At 43.1% G+C, this 25,051-nt stretch overlaps 2 protein-coding genes across 2 annotated transcripts in view; both read right to left on the minus strand.

Moving 5' to 3' along the window:
- The window catches only part of Fbxo10 (F-box protein 10), a 47,006-nt gene extending 43,600 nt beyond the window's left edge, over positions 1-3,406 (minus strand). Inside the window, exon 1 of the mRNA XM_042696487.1 lies at positions 3,369-3,406. The gene's annotated coding sequence lies outside the window, so the exon portion shown is untranslated. The remainder of the gene's footprint in view (positions 1-3,368) is intronic.
- Positions 3,407-16,936: 13,530 nt separating this feature from the next.
- On the minus strand, positions 16,937-20,237 carry Tomm5 (translocase of outer mitochondrial membrane 5). Its single transcript, XM_042696044.1, has 2 exons — positions 20,038-20,237; positions 16,937-17,463 (listed from the first exon to the last, which is right to left on the minus strand). Exons 1-2 carry the CDS (start codon positions 20,156-20,158, stop codon positions 17,429-17,431), a joined length of 156 nt encoding a protein of 51 aa, XP_042551978.1. The 5' UTR covers positions 20,159-20,237; the 3' UTR covers positions 16,937-17,428.
- Positions 20,238-25,051: the final 4,814 nt, after the last annotated feature.

Consider the following 25,051-nt stretch of genomic DNA (forward strand, 5'->3'; position numbering starts at 1 on the left):
CAAGACTAGCATTCTACCACTTAAACCATTTCTGGCTTTTTGGTGGTTACTTGGAGATAAGTCTCAGATTTTCCGCTGGCATCCTCCTGAGTAGTTAGGATTAGTTTTTGTTTTGTTTTGCTTTGCTTTGCTGTGTGTGTGTGTAAACTGGGAAGCTAAGGGAACCCCTCACCCATTCTCCAGTGATAGAACCAATTTACCAAAGGGACTTGGGTTAAGCTTAGAAAAATATATTGAACCCTCAAACCCTAAAAAAAAGTGAAAACAGTCAAATGTCTTGAGTACTCTAAGGTGACCCCAGGACAGCAGGGGAAACCAGTCCAGAGACAGGCTCAAAAAAAGGCTCAGCATGCAGTACTTTGGGTAGCGTGGCCAAGCATGTGAGCAGAAGCTTAGAAAAGCTCTAACACGGGAGTCCAAGCAAGGGATCATGCTGGCAGGGACCACACACATTCTTGGACAGTGTAGGACAGCTCTTTAGCAATGAAACCATGTAGCTGTGTCAGAAATAATGATGTGGATGCACTGTTGTTCTTTCCTGTCCATAATGAGGGTATAACTGACACCACTGGACTGTCTACACCCCCAGAGGGCTTAGAATTCTTAGCACACAGGGCATTAGAGGGCTTGGGAGATTCATTGGGGTGGGGGTGGGGGTAAATGTGACTGCATTAGAACCTGACTTGTGAAATAAGACATAGAAGTTAAACATCTAGCCTGGTGCTGGTGGCTCACGCCTGTAATCTTAGGTATTCAGAAGGTATTCAGAGGATCACGGTTCAAAGCCAGCCCGGGCAGGAATGTCTGTGAGACTCCAATAAACCACTAGAAAACCAGAAGTGACGCTATGGCTCAAATGGTAGAGCACTTGCCTTGAGCTGAAGAGCTAAGCAACAGACCCATGTCCAGAGTTTAAGCCCCACAACCGACCAAAAAAAAAAAAAAGTTAACCATCTAACTGAATTAGACAAAAATCTTAACCAAATGCTGCTCTATCCTTTTATATATCCAGTACTTCAGATGAGTGGAAAAATAATAAATCACTAAATTAACAGAGGGTTACGAAGGAAATCAGCAGGCATTTCAATCCAAGCCCAGGAGCGACTTAAGAGGTTCACTCATTAAAGCAAACTGACAGAACAGAATGGTTGAGTCTGATTGGGGTATTTTATATGTATGCATGGAAATGACTCTAAAACTCCCTTGTACAACTAATATATGTTAATACCAAAAACCTTTTTAAAAATGCTGTTGTACCATCTATGATTTCTCTGTGACAGGACCATCAAAGAAATATATTTCTCTCACACATCCTTTGAAAAGCAATGTCTTTGTTGCCCAGGCTACTACCATTCCTGCCTCTGAGATCATTTCTGACACGATTGCTTACACCTTTCCATAGGCCCACCGATCTGCCCCTTGTGTACAGTAATACCCTGTCTCATGTCCCCCAAGGACTGGGCGGTCCCTCAGGCCAAGGTCTCTATGTTTGTATATTCTCATTCCTCTAGGCCCTGTCACCAATGCATGTTTATTGAAGCAAAAAGTGGAAGGAAGGAATGAAAAAGGAAAAGGAAAATGTGTCTGCTCAAGAGCTGGGAAAGAACAGGAAACAGACCATTACCAGAAAGCAGAATCCCTTGGACTGGTTGGTGACTGCCTTGCATTGCTTAATAAGCTACTTGTGCTATCGTGAAAATACAATTCCCCTGATAACCATGGAAACCAGCATGAAGACTTTAGGCTGGGAACTCTCTTTTTAGAAACCTAAAAAAAAAATAAAAATAAAAAAGATAAGAGGCCTGAAATCAGAAAGACAAAGGAATCCAAGTGTTCTAGGCCAGAAGGAAATCCTTTCCTAAAAACTGTGACAAAACAATATTTTATTCCAGTCTCTTAAAATCTTACCAGACTTCCCCAAAGCTGGAGAAAACTATGAGGGATCATGAAATAATTCAGACTTCTAGTGTCCTTTGGTCCCTTGGGGCCAGCTGCTATGAGGCAAGCTCACTGGGAGCTGGAACTTATTGTTATTATAAAACATACTGAGAACTAGCAGAGGGAAATATATTTCCATATGATTTTATATAACTCCAAACTAGCATAGGTAGCTATGGAAACAACAAGAGACCATTGTCTTGTTCACATCTCTACACCCAGCCCTTAGTGGGTGTAAAATCCATAATGGATATTCTTCAAATACTTGTTGAATAAATGTAGAATTGAGGAATGAAGTTAGATCAAAGAGAAAGCATGGTGCCTGGCCAACATTCTGTTGGGTCCTGAGAAAAATCCAAGTCCTGTTCTCATTCTAGGTCCAGTTTCTCTATTTGCAGGAGACAGCTGGGCTACATGGTTTCCTAGTCATGACAGTCAATCACTGTGATGTGCTTTTTACGGTGGCAGCACATGCCTGGCAGGTTTCTTTCCCCTCCCAGGGAATCTGATACCCATCTGCTCAAGTAAATTAATGTTCCCATCCTGCCTGGCTGATTTGGTGGGAACAACAGGTTCACATGCCAATGTAAAACAGCAGGCACAGGGGCAGGGGCCCAGAGCCGGAAAAGGGGGTTTTAGGATCACATACACAGTAACTGAATATGATGTTCTACTAAAAATCCCTCTCCTGGAGCCCTCCATAGCTTACTATTTTAATAATACTTATATAAATAGCACTATCTTTGGGGCCTTCTAGGCCCGCACTGGGCTAAACCATTTACACTTAATCCTCACAGGAATCTATGAGCGAAGTACTATTATTATCTACTTTTAAGAGCCCAGGAATGGATGTGGCTCAAGGTCACATGGTTAGTAAGTGGTAGAACTGCAACTTGAATCCAGGGCTGACTGTTTCAGGAGTGCTAGCTCTTCAAGTGGTTTTCCTATCTTCCCTGAACAAGGCAGGGGAGATGTTCCTTTTTCAATGATAGAGAGACCAAATCTCCAAGAGGGTAACACAAAATACAGAAGACCAGACTTATTCTTGCATCCTAGGTGACGGCTCTGCCCATCCCCAGTTCGATTCTTTCTCTTGCACTTTTGACACACTCATGAACCTGGAGATGGAGGCAACTGCGGAGGTACCTGCTCCGGGCCAAGCGGTTTAACAAACACGGAAGGCGAGGCACAGCTCTTCCTGGGAGGAGGGCGGCTCCAGGTGGCGCGGGCTGCCTCGGGCATCCCTTCATGGTTTCGCTAGGCCCTGGGTTTCCAGTGCCCGATCACGTGCACAAGCTCGGCCCAGCCAGGGCAGCACCCCGCCGTCCATCGGGAGAAGCACCCAGGGAAGCAGCGCCGACCCCCCTCTTCCCCCGCTCTGGATGGGGCATCCCGAGCCTGAGCATGCAGTTGCAGCCAGCGCCTCTTACCTCGGAGGGAGCCTTGGGCCCGCGGTGCCCTGGAAGCCGCCCCCCGCCGACGCCGGAGCCGCCGGAGCCGCAGCGCAGCTCGAGGACTGCGGCGCGCGTCCAGGAGCGGGCGGGCGGAGGAGCGGGCGGACCTGCGCGCCGAGCCCCGCCCGGGGACAGCTGCCGGCTGCTCCCACGGGCTCCGCGGTCACGTGACGCGGGGGAGCGGCGGGGGGAGCTGGTGCCGGGAGGCTCCAGACCACCCCGGCCCAGAGCAGTCTGCAGGCAGCGAGGGCCCAAGAGGGGAGCCGGCGGACGGGGCTCAGGCTCGGACCGTGGGGCCTCGGAAGGGGCAGAAATAGAATCTGTGGGCGGAAACTGCCGGGAGGTGCGCAAAGGGGTCAGCGCGAAGATTCTCGGACCAGTTACCTAACAGCGCGCGGCGCCGCCTCAGGAAGTGCACGCCGGGCAGGGGCCACGCACTGAAGGCGCGGGTGACCCGCCAGGGAGCACGTATTCCCTCAGTTGTATGTACAGCACGTGGCACAATGCATGCCAGAGCCAGTGTATTGTTAGCTGCTGCTGCTGCTGCTGCTGCTACTATTATGGGCAGAAGAGAAAAAAGTTTGTTAAGGTTTTTGTTGTTCTTGTTGTCGGTGGTGGGGCTTGAACTCAGGGCCTGGGCGCTGTCCCTGAGCTCTTTTGCTCAAGGCTGGCGCTCTACCACCTTGAGCCACAGCACCACTTCCGCTTTTTGTTGTTTGTAGAGGTTAGTTGGGGAAGGGGCTCTCATTCTGGGCTGGCTTTGAACCTTGATCTTCAGATCTAAGCCTCCTGAGTGGCTAGCATTACAGGCGTGAGCCACCCGTGCCCAGCAGGTTTGTTGTAAAATTATTTGGTGGAGGCCTGGGATGTACCTCGGTGGCAAAGCGCTTGCCTAGCAAGTGCTATGTCCTGTATTAATCCTAATACCAAAAAAGAAACAACAAATTCGTTGGTTGAGAAGTTAGTCACTAATCAAATAACCATTTAAGTCACACCACCTTCTAGCTTTTTTGGTGTTTAACAGATGATAAAATTGTCTCAAGGACTTTTCTTCAGGTCTGGCTTCCAACCGAGATCCTCAGATCTCAGCCTCAAGAGTAGCTAAGATCAGGTGTGAGCCACTGGGGCCTGGCTTCTTTTTCCATTTTTTATATTCTTAGTTTATTAAAAGGGTTCAACCTAGAAGTAGAAACCAGGAAGCAACTAACAATGTAAGAATCCCTCCATTTAAATGCTGTTACCGTGCCCAGGAGACCCAAAAAGGGCTAAGGCTACCTAAAATTGCTCTCTCCTTTCCAATGGTAAAATCTTGGCTCTACTAGGTAAACCAGTAAAGACTATAGAGCAGAAATTGTCCCTAAGTTTAGGGTATACTTCCAGACATCTCCCTATTTTAGAATACTTAGTAACAGCTTTCCAGAACCAGAGTTTAAAGGTGAGGTAGTATAAGATGACTGTGTATTCTCCCAGCTCACAAGAAAAAAGGAAGTAGGTAACAGCTTTAACTCCCATTTCCTACAGGGGAAGCAAGGAATGTTTTTTTCTTTAACCTTGTTAGACTAAAATAAACTAGAGCTTCTAAATCTCCAAAAGCTGAGCTGCTCCCAACCTAGCGCCATCTATCTTGAGCCTAGTGTACCACAAACTTCAGTTCTTTGTTGGATATGCCAAGAAACTGGGATTTCAGCTCCTCCACCATCCACTGGTAACACAGCATCAAGCTATGACCCCAGCTCTTAATGTTGGTGTTTTTTTTTTTTAATAAATGGGAAAATAAGCCTATCTAGATCTAAAGACAATTTATTTTTAAGACACAAAGTTGCCAGATAAGTAAAAAGACCATGCTTAAATCAAATCAGAACAAGAATGAACTCACACTACCATAAACTTGATGATTTAGCTTATTAGCCAAGGCTATCACATGTTTAATCCTTTGAAAAGTGCCCCATTGTATGAAACCAGCAGTCTGGATATGATTGTCAATAAGCAATTAAAATCCCAAGTTCCTGGATTTGTGCTGGCCAACATTGTTTTGGCATTTCTGACACAGCGAAGACTTTCAAAGGAGTACAACAGCAGCTTTTACCAGACCGTGCTATCTATCTTTCTGGTTAGTGGCATCACATGCCACATTAGAAGTCTCATTTACTTTTATATAAGAATTTAAATATAAGAATATTTACAAACAGACTATTTCTCCCTTCTTTCTCCCCAGTTTGTCCCACATATGTCTCTATCCTACCACTTGCTGTTGACTCTCTTTTCTCCAAAGACTAGTGTGCTTGCTTGTCTTTGTCCCTTTGCACAGTCGGTACTTGTCAGATTGAGCATGCACAATCTCCCCAGCCATGTAAATCTGCTTTATAGAAAAAAATTAGGCTTACAAAGAATGATTTGTCTGGATTCACTGTGGTCAGCATCTGTCATTCTTCCTGGCTGCCCAGGATCTGAACTTGCTATATTTGGGAAGTCTGCATTCAGAGCTTGGGAGGAATAGCATGCCTTTCACTGCAGAAGTAGAAATTCCAGATATTCTGCTTTTGCATGGTTCCAATACTCCCAGACTCACCTGAGAGCATATATACAACCTAAGTCTAGAATAGTTCTCTTTGGGGACCATGGCAAGTGAAGCAAGTTGAGTTCTCAACGTGACTGCTGTGAAGTGTCAAGGTAGAGTTCTCAGCCTTTGGCTTTAGCAAATAAGTGGTGGCACCAAGTGGAGGTGGTATCTTCTTTGCTCCTGGTCTGTAAAGTTACAGTTGCCTAGTTTCCCAGCCTACTTCTCTAGGCTTTCTGTTGATGCTGAAATTATGATCTTGGTTTTTTGTTTGCCAACCCTGGGGCTTGAATTTGGGGTCTGGGCACTGTCCCTGAGTCTCTTTGTGTTTAAGACTAGCGCTCTACCACTTGAGCCACAGCAGCACTTCTGGCCTTTTCTGCCCAGATTGGCTTGGAACTGTGATCCTCAGACCTGTTTCCTGAGTGGCTAGTATTAAAGGCATGAGCCACCAGCATCCAGCTTATCATTTTAATACTTTTCCCCTTGAAACTGCCAAATTGGATTTTGATGTTTGCAACTGAAATATGTGACTCATATATTCACATAGTAAAAGCTAAAGCTCTATAACTCAGGGCTCACAAATCTCTGCATTCCAACAACTATTTTTATATTACGTATCAATGGCCCTAAATCACTGTTCACTAGATTTATATGTCAGCTGATTAATGAGCATTTCAAGTAACAACATGGTGAGCAGATGCCAGCAGAACACTCAGTTTCAAATATAACAGTATCATGGACATCTGCTTATGCCATTTAAAAAATCTTTTTTCATTTTTGGCCTCCATAGATATAAGTGGAAAATGAAAATACTAACGCAACTGCAAAACAGATGAAAACTATCAGACATGTTTAAAGCCAATCTTTAGCCTTAGTAGGATGATTATTGGACTAAAACCTGCTGTTTTCAATTTATTTTTGTAGTGCTGGAGCTAGAACCTAGGGTCTGAAGCATACTAGGTAAGTGTTCTACCACTGAGCTCAGTCATAGCTGTATTTTAATTCTGAAGGAAAGAAACAATGTAAGATCATGATTCATAACTATGAAAATATTTCATCATATACTGTTTTTCTTCTATAATTTTACCATCCTGAATGTATCCAGTCTCCTCTGATCTTGGAAGCTAACCAGGGTCAGGCAGATTAGTATATACATGGGAGATCTGTATTTAAAAGAAGTGATTTTGTGAACATTTTAATGGCTCAGTAGCAATATTATCAACTTTTTAAGTGTTACTTGTTTTGTGAACTCATACTAAAGTAGGCAATTGGCACCACATATGCCATACACATATGCCAATACATAGTACTGCCATAGCATATAAGTAACAACGTATCTTCTGAGAGGTCCATAATTTATTTTTATTTTTTTTTTTGGCCAGTCATGGGGCTAGAACTCAGGGCCTGGGCACTGTCCCTGAGCTTCTTTTGCTCAAGGCTAGTACTCTACCACTTGAGCCACAGTGCAACTTCTGGCTTTTTCTGTATATGTGGTACTGAGAAATCGAACCATTCGTGCATGCTGGCATGAAAGCACTCTTCCAGTAAGCCACATTCCCAGCCCCTAAAAACAGATACCATTTTTTTTTTGGGGGGGGGGGGCGTGGGGTATAATTTAGCCTTTAAAAGAAAACATGGGTTATTGAGGGTTCTTCTATAGAATTTGGAACTGCAGTATACAAGCTAACCAGTAGAGGTCAGAACAGGATGTTTGAGATTAATGAAAATACACTAAATAGAAAAGTTTCTCAAAGTACTGAAGTTTTCTTGTTCTAATAAACTTCATTTCTAAGTCCACTGGCTTCTTCCTCAAACTTTTTTTATTACAGTACTGAGGTTTGAACTCAGGGCCTTGCACTTGTTAGGCTGACATTCTACTATTTTTTTTTTTTTTGGTCCAGTCGTGGGGCCTGAACTCTGGGCCTAGGTGCTGTCCCTCAGCTCTTCAGCTCAAGGCTAGCGCTCTACCACTTGAGCCACAGTGCCACTTCCCGCTTTTTTTTTTCTTTTTGCTTATATGGTGCTTAGGAATCGAACCCAGGGCCTCATGCATGCAAGGCAAGTGCTCTACCGCTGAGCCACCTTCCCAGCCCCATTCTACTATTCTTTATCTGACAAGTTATTATTCGTTGAAATATTACTTGCTATCTCTAAGGGAGCCTTCCTTGATTCCTCCCAAAAACCAGGTCCAGGTTCCTCTTTACCATAGTCTCACAGCTACTTGCACTTGACTCTAGTAGCAGTTTAAATAATGAAGTAATGCACAGTGAAGATGTAATGTCTGACTCTTCTGTGAGATAGTAGTAATTTAAGCCTCTAAGTACAGCACAATGACAATTCACCTGTATATCTTCCTCACCACCCCTTCCTATCACAGTACTATCTGTCCCATCACTGTCATTGAATACTTGCAAACATGAAGACCTCCAAAGAGTAAACTGGGAATGCCTCTGATACCTAGAAAATAGACTGCATTCACAAAGTCAGTATTTTTCCCCTTCAATTTACCTGTCATCTATCCAGTTCCTTCTTTGAAAAGATGTTACAAGAGACTACTTGTACTTGTATTCAAGTAGGTTTCAGGACTAGGGGAAAAGACGATTACTTTGGAGTGGGACCCGATACAGGGTATTCATATTCCTTTCTAGTTAAGGGCCTCTTCTGCACCCCTGTTCACCTTGGCCACACTGGCAGTGAGTTCAGAAAGGAATTTTCCTTCTTGACTTTCCAAACATTTACTCTATTCTGTCTTCTAGAATAATTACTTGAACAGGACAATCTTTTTTGTCTGTAATAACACCTCTCAAATGCTTAGTACCTGCCTGCCTTCTCCAGGCTAAACATGTCTCATCTCTTCAATCATTACTCCAGCAGCAGATTCTACACACCACTCCACACCCCTCCTCCCCCCCAGGCCCAGCATTCTAAATGCTCAACTTTCTTCAAGCATAGCAGATAGCAGACCTGGGGACTTCAATGCTGTAATTTTACTAATGAAACTTAAGAATTGCTTTCATTCTTTGTTGTTGTTGTTTTTTTGGGGGGAGGGGGCAGTCCTGTGGCTTGAACTATGGTCCTATGCACTGTCCCTGAGCTTCTTTTGCTCAGGACTAGTGAGTGCTCTACAACTTGTACCACAGTGCCACTCACTTCCAGCTTTTTCTGAGTAGGTTATTGGAGTTAAGAGTCTCACAGACTTTTCTGCCCAGGCTGGCTTCAAACCACAATCCTAATATCTCAGCCTTTGAGTAGCTAGGATTACAGGCATGAACCACTGACACCCAGCTTCATTCATACCTTTTTATCTCTTAAAACAATCATCACAGAAGTATCAAAACAGAACGACTTTTAGGTAAACTAATTTACCAGTAATTCACACATCTTGAGCCAATGAAATCACCTGAATGCTTCTAAGTAACAGATTTTTGTAGTGATTCTAATTCAATAGGTCTTTTGTTACAAAGCTCTCCAGGTGATCTGGTGTGAAAATGGTTTTGGAAAGTACTGCTGCATGTGACAGCCGACACTGCCTTATGTAACTGTAACAATAGCGGTGCTCTTTCCCCCACTTATGTATTTCCTGTGGCAGAGCCTACCACCATAGGGTACCAGGTCTGAAAATCTCAACCCTCCCTAGGTTGCACTCTTGATTCTTAGGTATATGATATCTGACCCCTATTAATTAAAAAAAAAAAAAAGTGAATATATACACAATGGAATTCTATGCCTCCATCAGAAAGAATGGCATTGCCCCATTTGTTAGGAAATGGAAAGACTTGGAAAAAATTATATTAAGCGAAGTAAGCCAGGCCCAAAGAAACATAGGCCCCATGGTTTCCCTTATTTGCAATATCTAGTATATGTATGAGTCAAGCGGAAAAGGTCAGATAATGTGATGTTAGGAAAATGAACCCTTAGATATGTATTTTAATGTTTTTTTCTTCCATGCATGTGTTTCTAACGCATTTATAAGATTATTTCTTTGTTGCTTTGTATGTCCCTCCCCCACAGTATAACCCCTGCTTTCACTATATTTGAAAAAAAAAAAAGTGAACCAGGAAGCTATTTCAACTTTTGCCAGACTGGCCTGGCAAAATATGAGAGATCCTATTTCGAAAATAACTAAAGCAAAAAGGGCTAGAGGAGTGGCTCCAATGGTATAGCATCTGCCTCGTAAACACAGACCAAGTTCAACACCCCCCCCCCCATATTGTTTAAAAAAGAAAATAAGTTACATGCACAAAGTTACATTCACTTCAGGGTCCTTTTTCTAAAACAAAAACAAAATAAAAAACAAAAACAAAACAGCAAGGTCCCAGTGCCTCATGCCTATAATCCTAGCTACTCAGGAGGCTCAGATCTAAGTATCATGGTTCGAAGCTAGCCTAGGCAGCAAAGTCCATGAAACCCATCTTCAATTAACCACCACAAAAGTGGAAGGGGAGCTGTGGCTCACGCAGTGAAGCTCTAACCTTGAGGGAAAAAAAGTTCAGAGACAGCACCCAGGCCCTGAGTTCAAGCCTCAGGCTGGGGGTGGTGGGGGGCAGAGAAACACACATGGGTCAGTAATAAAAAATAAAGTATTTTATCATGTCATTTACACATAGAACTGGGAAGAAGCAAATCAAGGAAGTATTTCTTTTTTTTTGGGTCCGGTCGTGGGGCCTGAACTCTGGGCCTGGGAGCTGTCCCTCAGCTCTTCAGCTCAAGGCTAGCGCTCTACCACTTGAGCCACAGCACCACTTCCGGCTTTTTTCTTTTTTGCTTATGTGGTGCTGAGGAATCGAACCCAGTGCCTCAAGTATGCAAGGCAAGCGCTCTACCACTGAGCCACCTTCTCAGCCCTCAAGGAAGTATTTCTGAGACCTACTTGTCTAGGGCAGAGTTCCTGGGTTCCCTCTAGCCCTCCTCTGCTACACTCTGTAAACCTAGGGAATGGGAAACACTCTTGTTTCTTCTTTAAGTCTGATACGCTTAAGGAGGAAAACAGGTTGAAAGAAATAACATTACATGCTTTCAAAACAGGAGGATATAAGTATATCACTCCCCCTTTTACTAGTGGAAGTACTCAGCCGCTCCCTCCCCCTTACTCCTGCAAAGAGAAAAAAGCCCCTCATCAACAACAGATGTAAGCTCCATTGATGGAACACTGACCCAAGGACAGCTTCACCATCAGAAGGGAACACTGCACCTTTAAGAAGCCTTACAGAGGAAAACCAAAGTTAAGAATTGCTGTTATGGGGACAAACAACAGTAGGAAGCTCCCAAACACAAGTGAGATTGAGATTAAAGATGTTGTAGTGTCTGGTGGCATACAACTATAATCCCAGCATTCAGGAGGCTGAGGAAGGAGGCTCCTTAAAGGCCAGCCTGGACTACACTATGAGTCTTTGTCTTCTAAACAAACAACTGAAGCATAACATACATTATGAAAAATGCATGCAAGTATACAGCTTTCTGGATCGTCACAAACTGAAATATCCCATAATTTATAAAGGATTTGGCAAAACCTCATTCAGATGTCATTTAAGCAAAAACCAGAAAGCAAGGCACCAAGAGAACATTCCACACAAAGGAAACCAGAAACAGCAGCTGAGGAAATGTAAGAGGAAAATTAGGAAAGTGACCATTAAGCCCTGCCAACAGATTGGATGGATCAGCATTAACCCTGCCACAGCAGTCTCAGATTGGGGAGCATAAAGCCTTACTGGAGCAGGTCCAAAAAATAATGACAAAAGAACTGAGGCAGTTAACTACAGAGCAGGGGAAGATGGCAGATGGGAGAGGAGATAGGATCTAGGGCTATTCTGGATGTTGTAGGAAACCACCCAGACCCCAGCTTTACACTAGGGTAGCCCATCCTCCAGCAGCTGCGGGTGTTGGCTGCTATGTCCCTTCTGGAAACTGCCTGCAGGTGAAGAAAGATGCCTCCCCTAAATCATGTCCATCCCTAGCAGTCATATCCAATGAGCAGTCTGTACAGGGGTTCAAAGGCCTGCTTCCTCGTCTTGATTCTTGTTGTATCAGTATCAACAATGGCCACAAGATGGACTAAAACTGCTTTTGCAAATAGGATAACTTACTACTTCAGTTTTCCTAGGACTGAGTGATTTCCAAGGATTTGCAGTGCTAATCTTGGGATAGTTCTAAAGTGTGGGCACCCCTTATCACAGGTATAAGACAGTTCAACTTCTCTGCCAAACTTTCTTTTTTGGTGCTGGTCCTGGGGTTTGAACTCTGAGCCTAGGTGCAGTCCCTGAGCTTCTTTGCTCAAGGATATGTTACCACTTGAGCCACAGCTCCACTTCCAGTTTGTTTGTTTTTAATGCTTCATTGGAGATGAGTCTCGTGGACTTTCTTGCTTAGGGTGGTTTTGAATCTCAATTCCCAGATTTGAGCCTCCTGAGTAACTATGATTATAGGCCTGAGCCACCAGGAAACTTGTTTCATTCAGTCACAGTAAGCGCCACATCCACTTACTGATGTATCTTTGTCTGCTTTTCCATTACAGCTGGAGAGTTGGCAGAGCTGAGATCATTCAAGGTGAAAAGATTGTTATTTTTCATTTGCCCCTTAACAGAAAGTTTGCCAATCCCTGCATTTGTGGCTTCTTTATGACCTAAACTGCATGTGGAACTTGTAAAGTGATCATGTTAGAGCAAAAGAGGTAAAATGTCCAGATGATTTCCTTTGTCTACTGTCTCACTAGATCTTACAGGTAGAGAAATACTTAAGAAAAGCAGAAAAGATGTGATTTTTGTACTTATCCTTCACTCTACATGCAGGCTCAAGTTTAACCATGGAAGTACTGAAGATATTAACTGTAATATGAACTTATTTCATAGAACTACAAAGAGCAATGTAGAAGTAGTGGACGTGACTACATTTCTACCTCTCATGGTGACAGACTGGTCATGACAGAAACAGACACGTATGATGCTCATCAGCTACCCTTGGCTGTCTGCCTGTGTTGATAATTTTTAATGTACTGGTCCTTGACAGAAAAAAAAAGGTCCCTGTCCTGCCAAGGATTACCATGCTATCCTATAGTATCTGAAAATAAAAAACTTTATGCAATGAATGCCACTACAAATCACCTTTACATGGTAACCATTAATAACACTGACCAAATGTTAAGCAACAATGCTAACTTCTCTACTTGCATTTTCTCACTCCTTTAGTATTTCAAAGGAGATGATTCTATTAATATCCTAAGCCTTCAGTTAAAAAATAAAGAGATTTAGCCAGACACCAGTGGCTCACTCCTATAATCCTAGCTACTCAAGAGGCTGAGATCTGAGGATCACGGTTTGAAGCCAACCCAGGGAGGAAAAGTCTGTGAGACTCTTATCTCCAATTAATCACAGAAAAAGCTGGTAGTAGTGCTGTGGCTCAAGTGGTAGAGTGTTAGCCTTGAATAAAAAGGAGCTCAGGGACAGTGCCTAAGCCCTAAACTCAAGCCCCATAACTGGCAAAATAAAATAAAATAAAAAGATAGAGACACATTCACTTGATTGAAAGCTACCTATTGCATAAGTATTAGAGTTAGGACTCAAAAATCACATGTTTATCACCTTTAGAGGTAGAAATAAATATAAATTACTAAAGCAAATGAGAATCATGTGGCTAAAAAACTACATGTGGTCTGGGTAAAGACAGTGGATTAGCCGGGCACCGGTAGCTCTCGCCTGTAATCCTAGCTACTCAGGAGGTTGAGATCTGAGGATCACGGTTCAAAGCTAGCCCAGGCAGGAAAGTCTGTGAGACTCTTTATTTTATTTTATTTTTTTTTTTGGTCGGTCGTGGGGCTTGAACTCTGGGCCTGGGCGCTGTCCCTCAGCTCTTCAGCTCAAGGCGAGCGCTCTACCACTTGAGCTACAGCGCCACTTCCGGTTTTCTGGTGGTTTATTGGAGATAGGAGTCTCACGGTCTCTCCTGCCCGGGCTGGCTTTGAACCGCGATCCTCAGATCTCAGCCTCCTGAGTAGCTAGGATTACAGGCGTGAGCCACCAGCCCCCGGCTGTGAGACTCTTATCTCCAATAAACCACTAGAAAACCGGAAGTGGTGCTGTGGTTCAAACGGTAGAGTGCTCACCTTGAGCTAAAGAGCGCAGGGACTGCGCCCAAGCCCAGAGTTCAAGCCCCATGACCGACCAGAAAAAAAATAAAAGGACAGTGGATTAAGTATATGTAGCCATGTCCACGTCTTCCTGAAACTCCATTAAATGACAATAAAAAGCTTTTTCTAAGGTAAAAACAGAAAAGATGGAAGAAGTTAAAATGTAGAAAGCAAGAAAACTGAATATAGAAGGTAAAGCCAAAACAAAAACAATCCCACATTACAGAATTCCAAAAAGGCCCAGGAAATGGCAACTTCATGTGTGTCTGGAAGTAGTGAAGGAGACATGAGAATAGTTTAAAGTTTAAGTATTAGATGCTCTCTGCATCCCTATACATACATCTAATCAAATTACTTTTTTTCTTTTTGGTAGATCATGGGGCTTGAACTCTGGGTCTGGGCGTTGTCCCTCAGCTCTTCAGCTCAAGGCTAGTACTCTACTTGAGCCACAGTGCCACTTCTCGTTTTCTGGTGATTTACTGGAGATAAGAATCTCACAGACTTTCCTATCTGGGCTGGCTTTGAACCTCGATCCTTAGATCTCAGCCTTCTGGGTTTCTAGGATCACAGGCATGAGCCACTGGTGCCTGGCATTACCATCCTTTCTTAACCCCCTATTCCAGTTCCAAACCCAAGATATCTCCCAGGTGAGACAAGTGCTCTACTTCTTGAGTCATGCTCCCAGACCTTTTATATTTTGTTCTAAGAGTCTTGCTAATTTTGCCTAGGCTGTCCTGCAACTTGTGATTCTTCTGCCTCTGCTTCCTGAAGAGCTAGGATTAATGGTATGTGGCACAACACTTGGCTTAGAGTTTATTTTCTGAAAAGGAAAAAGTAAAGGCCTCTGGGTTGAAGGATGTTGAAAAGTTTGAGCTAGAGTACAATACTTAAAATGCAGAGACTCAGTGAGCAAACAGTGAATACTGAAACACACACAGAGGCCTACCTTAGGTCTCACAAAACCCTCTTCTCTCATTGCCAGGATTCTGGGAGTAGTGAAACAGCAGGGCTAACTTTTTTACTTCCATTTTCTCGCTCACTCCTTATAATGTTTTGAAGCAAAGCCTCATTCTTTACTTAGGAGACTCAAGTATTCACTGAGGAATAACCAGCTCAATAGGAAATACCTAAAGACCTGGACATTGAAGTTTTCCCAATTAAATGGCTCAGTAGATTAACTTTCAGCAAAGCCCAGCACCAACAAGTTCCGCCCACTCATAGCCTCTATTTTTTTAGACCCTTTTTAAAATACTATGAGCAGACAACCAAGAATAACGAGATACTATACCCAAGGGAAGCATGTAAAAATTGACCAAAGTAATTATAGATAAGACAAATTATGGAGGAAAAGGAACTTCAAAAGTTGTGTTATTCTATAGAGAGAAAAGGAAAAAGAGGAAATTATCTAATTTCTGGGAACTAAAGGACACATCTCTAAGCTTAAACAGATTTAACAAATGTTCAGCACAGTGAATTAAAATAAACATACAGCAAACTATGCCATCATGAACAGTAAGAAAACTAGAAAAAAAAAAGATCCTTGATCCTCAGGGAGAAAAAAAAATTTAGGTCCCACAAGATGAGGAATTAGAATGGTTTGGCAATGAATTCTGCCTTAGAATTCTGAAAACTAAAGCTATTTAATCTAAAAAGTTTTTATTCAGCACACCTTCAATCAGAAAAGAAATACAGTCATTTTTAGATCAGAAAGGTCTTAAATTTGTCTCCTATATTATCTTTCCCAGAAATGTGCTGGAAAAAGGGCCCCATCAAAACAAGGGAATATACTAAGAGAAAACAGCCAATGAGATCCAACATGGACAACAGGAAAAAGGAATCCCAGGGAGAGTTACCAGATTATAACTCTTAAATTGGGCAGGCAAGAAAGCTCTTAGCCCAGACTGGGCCAGGTGAGAAGGCTCCAGGAAAGACTTACTAAGGAAAATGAAAGAGAATATCCAATGAAACTCAATGTGCAATTTAGTGTTAAACATTTAAGTGGTAAAAAGTTTAGTGGCAAGTCCACAGAAAAAGCCTACAAAAACCGAAAAGGTAGCAGGGCACCAGTGGCTCACGCCTGTAATCCTAGCTACTCAGGAGACTGAGATCTGAGGATCGTGGTTCAAAGCCAGCCCAGGCAAGGAAAGTCTGTGAAACTCTTATCTCCAATAACCACCAGAAAACCAGAAGTGGCACTGTAGCTCAAGTGGTAGAGCACTGGCCTTGAGCTGAAGAGCTGAGGGACAGAGCTCAGGCCCAGAGTTCAAGCCCCATGACTAACAAAAAACAACAACAAAAAAAAACCAAAAAGGTATATAGGAAAGAAAACGAACAGTAGAGTCCTGATGATACTAGTATAATCAGAATCAGATTACACTGTACTGGAGGAAGAAATAACAAGAAATATATGCATGATGAACATAGACAAAAATAAAAACAAAAAAAACCCCAAAAGCCTAAGCCTTGATAAACCAAGAAGTAAGCAATATCTAAAACAGAACAATAATGAAGTAACAGTAACATCACATTATTAACACATACACAATTAGCTAAAATGAGGTGACTGTAATTGCCTCTGGGGAAAGATTACCCCTTTCTGCTAACAAATATATTTTTTTCCAACAACTATTTGACTTAAAAACACAGCACCTTTTCTTTGTTATTATACATATTCAAAACTAAGCAAAAATGCTGCCTTTCATGAAGACTGCTTGCCAATAAAACACAATGTCACTTTATCCTCATGTCCAAAACAAGAGCAACTCCACTTAATACTGTGATAATCACAACATTATAATAGTTACACTTAGGATTGGGATAGTTGGTTTTCAGAAAACAGTAGAAAAAGAGAAATAAAAACCCAGGTTTTCTCAATTGGTATGTTTATTCAAAATAAAGAACTGATGACCGGTCCTGTGCTTAAATGTCACTGTGGTTGTTTGCTGATTTCTGTAAAACATAACTAATTGTAGAAGACTCTTCACAAATATACTCTGGACACAAAAATGTAAACAGAAATGACTGTGCTATTTCAGACATATTCCCCTTACAATTAACACTTGCTAGAAAGTGGAGTTTGATGTTATTTATCATTACACCAACACTCCCAGAAGCCAAATACCACAGGCATAAGGGCACATGATAACCACAAGACATTTCAAACTTTCCAAATAGTTTTATGTTTTAACTGCAAAGATCAGTTACCATAGTCAACTTGTTCTGAACAAGAAGATTTTTTTATGTCCATTCATTCAATCAGAGTCTCTTACACCTTTCTGGGCTTATTCATTTGCAGACAGGAGGACAAACTGTAGTCAGGTTCTTCATATCATGCAGTCACGGTTGACACCCAAGTCTTCATATGCTGTCCAATTTCTTTAAGATAAATGGAGCTGAAAGAAAAACACAAAATTAGTTTTCACTCCTATTATAGATTAGTCCTAACACTGGGAGGTGGGGGACCTTATAAGTTTAATTCAAGTTTTGAAAACAATTTCCAATGGTTCTCATCCTCTACCTATTCAACACAGCTAAACAAACTCATTGCCCTTCAAACAACAGCTTCCAGCTATGTGGGAGGCAGTAGTAGGAAGAATGGATTCTCAAACCTAGCAAGGGCAAAAATCCTAGACCATATCTGAGAGCAAACAAAAGGAAATAGGGCTTAGGTGTATGACGCTCAAGTGGCAGAGCAGGCCTGACAAGCACAAGGCCCTGAGTTCAATCCTCAGTAACACAACCACAGCAAAGGCAAACAAGAAACAGCTAATTTACAAGCAGTTTGTAAGGGGGAAAAAAAAAGGTAAAATTGAGGACAATTTGGTTGTTTTTTTCATACCCACCAGCACCCTCTCCTGGGGAAGCAGAGCAATACAGTGAATGAGTACACAGGGAAAGCACTTAGGGGAGACGTCAGCCTCAGTCAGCTCTAGTTTAGATCCAAACCATGTTTTCTACAGCATGATCTTGGCATGGCCTTGGAACACCTGAATCATCCCTAACCCTCCATGCAGACAAGCCAACAAAGTATGATTGGAGTAATTAGAAGGATATTAGAATGAGGAGAGATGGGCAAATCATTTCTGAAACAGATCAGTAAAACTAAGAGAACTGACCTGCTTCCTGCTCATAACCTCAATGTCTTGCATTTGAAATTGAGCTCTCATTTGCAAAGTGGATGCAAAGAATCTTAAGCCCTTGCTGTGTAGCAAGTTCTAGGCTAGCCTTGAATTTGTGATCCTCATGAGTGGAATTACAAGCATTAACACTACACACAGTTGAGTTTTGTAAATTATTTGCCTTCTTTTTTTTTTTTATTTGGGTCCCATCGTGGGGCCTGAACTCTGGGCCTGGGCGCTGTCCCTCAGCTCTTCAGCTCAAGGCTAGCACTCTACCACTTGAGCCACAGCGCCACTTCCGGCTTTTTTCTTATGTGGTGCTGAGGAATCGAACCCAGGGCCTCTAGCATGCAAGGCAAGTGCTCTACCACTGAGCCACCTTCCCAGCCCATTATTTGCATTCTTAAACTCTGACAGCTTTCCTAATGGCAGGGAATCCCATGGAGGTGGACAGAAATAATTGACAATGGTTAAGGATTAAATGCCCCCCATACATTGCTATGACCAGAACCAATGCAAAAGAATAGTATTTTTTACTTTTTTGACGTGTTTGTATATATAAAGATATAAATGTAGTTACTAACTCATAAGGTTTCTGCTATAGAAACAAATTATTTAGATTTGAATTTCTGTGAGGATTAAATGAGTTAATATGTTCAAAGTATGACTGGCATTTGATAACTAATAACCAAGTATTCATTGGGTTGTTTGTTTTTTGGTGGGTCGAGGGCCTGAACTCTGGGCGTGGGCCCTGTGCCCCTCACTTCTTCAGCTCAAACCTGGCGCTCCACCACTTGAGCCACAGCTCCACTTCTGGCTTTTTTCTGCTTATGTGGTGCTGAGGAATGAAATCCAGGGCCTCATGCATGCAAGGCAAGCACTCTACCATTGAGCCGTTTTCCCAGCCCTGTTTTTTTTTGTTTTTTAAAAGATACTCAGGTTCAGTTCTAAGCTAGCCTGGGAAGGCAAATTCGAGACTCTTTTATCTCCAATATTCCCCACTAACCAGAAAAGGGCTGGAAGTGGAGGTGTGGCTCAAGTGGTAGAGTGCTAGCCTTGAGTGGAAAAAGAGGGTAAAAGTCTTGAGTTCAAACCCCAGTACCGAAAAACAAAAAAAAAAAACGAGAAATTTAAGCTTACAGACCCCTATCTTTTCCTTCTCATTCCTCGAGGTGGGGTGGAGGGGAGCAACCACTTTCCTCTGTACAGATGAACAGAACGGTAGCAAAAAACCTGGGATTTCGAAAGTCAGTGCAGAGGATGGGAGGCTAGCACTGGGTGAAAGGCTTGGAATTCCTCCTCATTCACTGAATAGCTGAACGACCTTGGGCCAGGCCTTTTCCCTACTTTGAAGCTGTTCATCGCTGGTCTGCAAAACCGGGGCGATGTTCTGGAGATGACCTCCAAAAGCTCCTTAAACTCGGATGCTCTTTAGCAATGGCGAGCCGGGAAGAAGAGCCGGGAAGGCTGGTCCACCCCGTGCACGTCCTACCCACAGCGCCGAAGCCCGCCGCCCGCGAGGTGCGCGTGAACCCGGCGACGGATCGCATCTCCGGGCTCCGCCCCCGCTGCGCGCCCTCCCCTAGGCCGCGCCCCTCGCCACGCCCCTCGGCGCCGGCCACCGGGCCGCGTGCGGGCCGGGCCCGAGGCGCACGCGCGGGCCGGGCCCGAGGCGCACGCGCGGGCCGGGCCCGAGGCGCACGCGCGGGCCGGGCCCGAGGCGCACGCGCGGGCCGGGCCCGAGGCGCACGCGCGGGCCGGGCCCGAGGCGCACGCGCGGGCCGGGCCCGAGGCGCACGCGCGGGCCGGGCTAGGCGGTCTCCCGGCCACAGCCCGGAGGACACTCACTGACTCGCAGCAGGGCCACGTAGATGAGGAAGTTCCGTATGGAGGAGAGCACATCCTCGCGCATCTTCCGTTTCATCTCCTCCGGGTCCAGTTTCGGCGCGAGACCCTCGATCCGGAACATCGCGACTCCGCTCAGCCGCTCCCAGACGCTGCGAGCACCTCTCCTCCGCCGTGGCCGCTCCGCAGCCGGAATTGGATCCCACACCACTTCCGGTTTCCGCCTCTCAGTTCCGCGCGCGGCTACGGGAACCTGCGAGGCACCATGCTCACCCTAGCAGAGCGGATCTGAAGGGTGGCCTGAAGGGGGCGCCAGCAAACAGCAGAGGGATTTTTATTTTCCTCCCTCCCTCCCTCCCTCCTTCCCTCCTTCCCTTCCTCCCTTCTTCCTTCCTTCCTTCCTTTTTTTTTTTTTTTAAACCATGCTGAACTGAACTCAGTATGACAGAAAGGAAAAAAACAAACCCGCTAGGCAGGGAATAGGCTGGTGTTCCCCTATTTGAGCCAGCAAAGCCAGACTGCAAGTTGTTTTAGGTGTGTGGAGGGTTTGTGTGTGTGTGTGTGCACATAAGTACCATCAAAAATAGTAATAGCTAAAATTGGTTTACTACTTAATATAATCCTCCTTATTCCTGTGTTAAAACCATCATTTCCTAGATTAAAAAACTGAAACACAGACATCTTTAAAACGGTATCTTACCCAGATGTGCTTTAAAATGTTTCAGGTCAGGATAGAAAACGAACGATGAGGAAGAGAGATAAAACAGCAAAATACTTTTAAAACAACTTAAGCGTTTTATTTTATATATTTACTTTGGAGGTGCTAGGGGTTGAACCCAGGGCCTCACACATTGTAGAAAAGTGTTCTACTACTGAGCCACATCCCCAGCATGATATTCTATTTCAGTTAATTCTTTTTAATTATTGAGAATATTTAGAAATTACAATTATAAGGTAAAAGACAAAGATTGCCAAGTGCTGATGGTTCACATCTGTAATCGTAGCTACTCAGGAGGCTAAGAGGACCACAATTCAAAGCCAACCTAGGCAGGAAAGTCTGTAGGGGACTTTAATCTTCAATTAGCCACCAAAAACCAGAAGTGGAGCAATGGCTCGAGTGGTAGAGCAGCAGTCTTGAGCAAAAAAGCTAGGAAACAGTGCCCAGGCCCTGAGTTCAAACTCAAGCATTGACACGCGTGCACGCGCGCACACACACACACACACAGAGGCAAAGATGGTGAAACTCTCCCACATCCACACAACTACTAAATGGCAGGATAGTTTTATACCTCGTTACACCTGTGAAACACCAGAGACAAGAGTTTTAAACATTTTCTGTGTTATTATTTCTCATTTCTGGAGTTAATTGATTCTTACAAATTATAATGTAGATCTAGTAGTATAGCATGGGTAATTTAAAATCCGATCAGTATTTTAAAGGTGAGAAGAGGAAGGTTCAGAAATCAAGTGTACTCTCTAAAGTTCTTCCATTAGTAGACATGCAGAGATAGAGTTCTAATGCAGATAATTGTAATAATCAAGGTGAATTCTCTTTCTCCTGCAACCAACTGCTTCACTGATAGTCTTTAATAGATAGTCTTCAAGATGGATATCCTGAGTCAGAAGGTAGGAGTTTAAAGCTATCAGCTTTTCTGTCACAGAATCATCAAAACATTGTTAATAGGCTGTTGCTATCATAATTTATGAATGGCCATATATAATTCTCAGACATGAACCAGATGACGTGAGCTGCTTATATAATTCACTACCAGAATGTTCCTTCTTGATGGCACATAGCATGGCAAAAATGAATTTACTGTGTGAACAACTGCTTATTGTAAGCATTGCCACCCATCTTTCTGGTTGGCAGAGTGCAACACACTGGAGTGAGAATAAGAACCCATCTCCCTTATTCAAGCTTTAATAACCTTTTGCATCTATAATTCATGTAATGGAATAGCAGAGACTGCTCTGGAGTGGGAGGGGCTGACTCCCAAGAAACAGCCTCCAGCCAACCAGAGTGAGTATTTAGGAAATTGACAGTGGTGTTGGAAAGCTGCAGGGTCTGTGGAAAGAACTTGGAGACTGGAGATAGACCTCCTAGCTCTAACATCACTACTCCTTGTTTTTACTACAACTTTTACTACAACTTTACTTTTATTGTAAAGGGAGGACATAAAATGAGAAACTCTTTAAAGTCTCTTCCAGTTTTTAACCATCTGTGCATTTTAAAATTCTAATTGTATCACCTAGAATGAATATCAAAATATCACAAATGGTCCAATATGCAAACTTCCAGTCTGTATGGGTTTCCAGTGGCAGGAAGAATACAGCAGTGAGGAGAGCTCAGCTCATCCAGTTTTTCCAAAAGAGATTGGGAAGAAGTGAGTTCTGATTGGATAATTCCAACGATGTATAACCGCCCCCTGCCCCAGTGTTGACCTAGTTTAAGTGAGCAGTTCACATATAGAGCTTCCATAATTATTCTTTACTGAGATGCTTTTGAGTAACTTGGCTGGCTTCATAGAAAACCAAAGATGGGGAAATTAGCCAATAATAAACAGATTTTAACACCTGAATTTTATTTAAACCAATGAAACTAAAGAAAAAGTGCCAACTGCCAGTGCAAATGACTGGCTTGTTAAAAGGCAATATTATTCTTGTAACAATCCCTTAGAAAGGTCTGCTGCTTGTTGCTTTTAGTGACAGAGGAAGGTGATAGGAATACAGAGCAGCTGTTTTGTTCTGGATTCTTGGTCTCCCTCTGGTATGGCTCCTCTAATAGTAATAGAGAAAATTTATTCAAAGAGATTAGGTTCCTTTTAAAAAAGGTATTTATTATTTGATATCAGTGGTGCTTTGTCCAATTACAGTAGGTTTAGGTGAGCAAATCAGGAAGATTTTCCTGAGCAATTTTTCTCAAGGCTAGCATTCTACCACCACTCCACTTCTGGCTTTTTGGTGGGTAATTGGAGATAAGAATCTCTCAGACTTTCCTGTACAGTCTAGCTTTGAACTGTGATGCTCAGATCTCTTAAGCAGTATTACAGGCATGATCCAGATAAACCTGGCATAAGAAAATATTCTTTAGAAAGGCAACATTGGATCAAACCACTTCAAATCTTAGATCCACACCCCCCTACACACACCCTTTTTTCTTCCTTGGGATGATGACAGGTTTGGGTTTACTCTTTAAAGTCCTCTGTAATTCTTAAATGCCATAATTCTGCGCTTATCTTTCCTGTTCTCTTTTGAAGTAAAAGCTAGTGGCAGAGGATTTACTGTGATTCGCCATGAAAGGCAAACTTTTTTGAAAGAGTACACACATAATTTAATATTGATATTTGTATTATTTGGTCTGATCACAAGAGGAAATAGCAGCTGAGGTCATAGCCTGTCTTGTGTTCCATTTAGATCCCAGGAGGGATTTCAGAATCATTTCCTTTGCCTGAACTACTTCCAGATTAAACGGTATGCAAACATTCAGAATGTGCAACCTACCCACGAGAGGATTTGGTGTCTTAGTTTCTATCACTGGGGAGGAATTTACATTGCCTGGTCAGAGATGGATGATTCATGATTGAGAAATAAATTCCATAAAATTACAAGAACTTTGTGTTTTCTAATTTACAGAAAGAGGTAGACCGTGTATTGAACAGTTCAATCCTAACACTTAACAGATGGGGAAACTGAGGCAGGGAGGGAAGCTTGTTAGGAACAAAGGGACCCAGAACTCTCTGGGCTCTCAGTTCAGCAATCCTGTCTCTACCTTTCCCCATCATATCTTGCTGCTTTTGATACTTTATAGTGAATATTCTCATTAATCTCCCCTCAAGCAGAGTGACTTTTGCTCCTCAGGAGGCTGAGATCTGAGGATTATAGTTCAAATCTAGCTCTGACAGGAAATTCTGTGAAACTCTTAGCTTCAACTGACTACTAAAAAGCCAGAAGTGGAGCTGTGTCCCAAGTGATAGAGCACAAAAGCTCAGGGATAGTACTCAGGTTCTGAGTTCAAGCCCCAGGACCAGCACATATACACAACACACACACACACACACACACACACACACACACACACACACACACACATTCTCTCCTCAAATATAAGGATGGGGAAATGAGGTGCTGTGCATCTCCAGTTTAAGAGAAACAGGATAAAGTGTGGTTACTACTCATTAACTGGCTGAGGGCCACCCTTCTCTTCATATTTCCACACCCATCATGATTAGTTAGTCTGGACAGTGTCATTATCCAGGTCACACCTGCCCTTCCTCTTGCCTTTGGGACAAGAATATGACCTGGAATTCCCAAAATAAACTTGACTTTGAAGCCCACTTACGACCCAAAATGAATGAAACCAAGGTGAGAACGGGGAAAGAACTCTTGGTCTCTGAATGGGGGTTCCTCTGTGGAGATGCTAATTCTCACTTAGTTGACTGGATAACTTATTTCCAGAAATTACTGCTTGTGGGTCAGGTATTCCCCTTCCTGTTAAATGGAACAAGTATTGTTGGTAGCTTTTTGTTTGATTGATTGTTTTACTACAACGTGATTAGCATTCATGTGTGTCCCATTTTAGTTAGGTCTTTTTTTCTTTCCTTCCTTCCTTCCTTCCTCGTTCCTTTCTTTCCTTCTTTCTTTCTTTCTTTCTTCCTTTCTTCCTTTCTTCCTTTCTTTCTTTCTTCCTTTCTTTCTTTCTGCCTTCCTAGGGATTGAACTCAGGGCTTGTTCCTTTGCTTTTTTGCTCAAGGATGGCACTCTAGTACTTGAGTCAAAGCTCCACTTGCAGCTTTTTGGTGGATAACTGGACACAAGAGTCTATGAACCTTCCTGCTCAGGCTGGCTTCAAACTGATTTTCAGTCTACTGAGTAACAAGGATTACAGGCATGAGCAACTGCTCCTGATGGTTGCTTTTTTCTTCTTCTTTTTCTTTTCTCCTCCTCCTCCTCTCTCCTTCTCCTTTTCTTCTTCCCCCCCTCCTCCCCTCTCCTTCTCCTCCTTCCCCCCTCTCCTTTT

Source organism: Dipodomys spectabilis, unplaced genomic scaffold (assembly GCF_019054845.1).
Source record: "Dipodomys spectabilis isolate Male_0828 unplaced genomic scaffold, ASM1905484v1 ptg000006l, whole genome shotgun sequence".
In the NCBI taxonomy this organism is placed as follows: domain Eukaryota; kingdom Metazoa; phylum Chordata; class Mammalia; order Rodentia; family Heteromyidae; genus Dipodomys; species Dipodomys spectabilis.

Coding starts and splice junctions, on each gene's coding strand:
- Tomm5 (XM_042696044.1), bottom strand. CDS start 20,158: ATGTTCCGGATCGAGGGTCTCGCGCCGAAACTGGACCCGGAGGAGATG. Junction 17,464..20,037: donor CGTGGCCCTGCTGCGAGTCA/GTGAGTGTCCTC, acceptor TTTTTCTTTCAG/CTCCATTTATCTTAAAGAAA.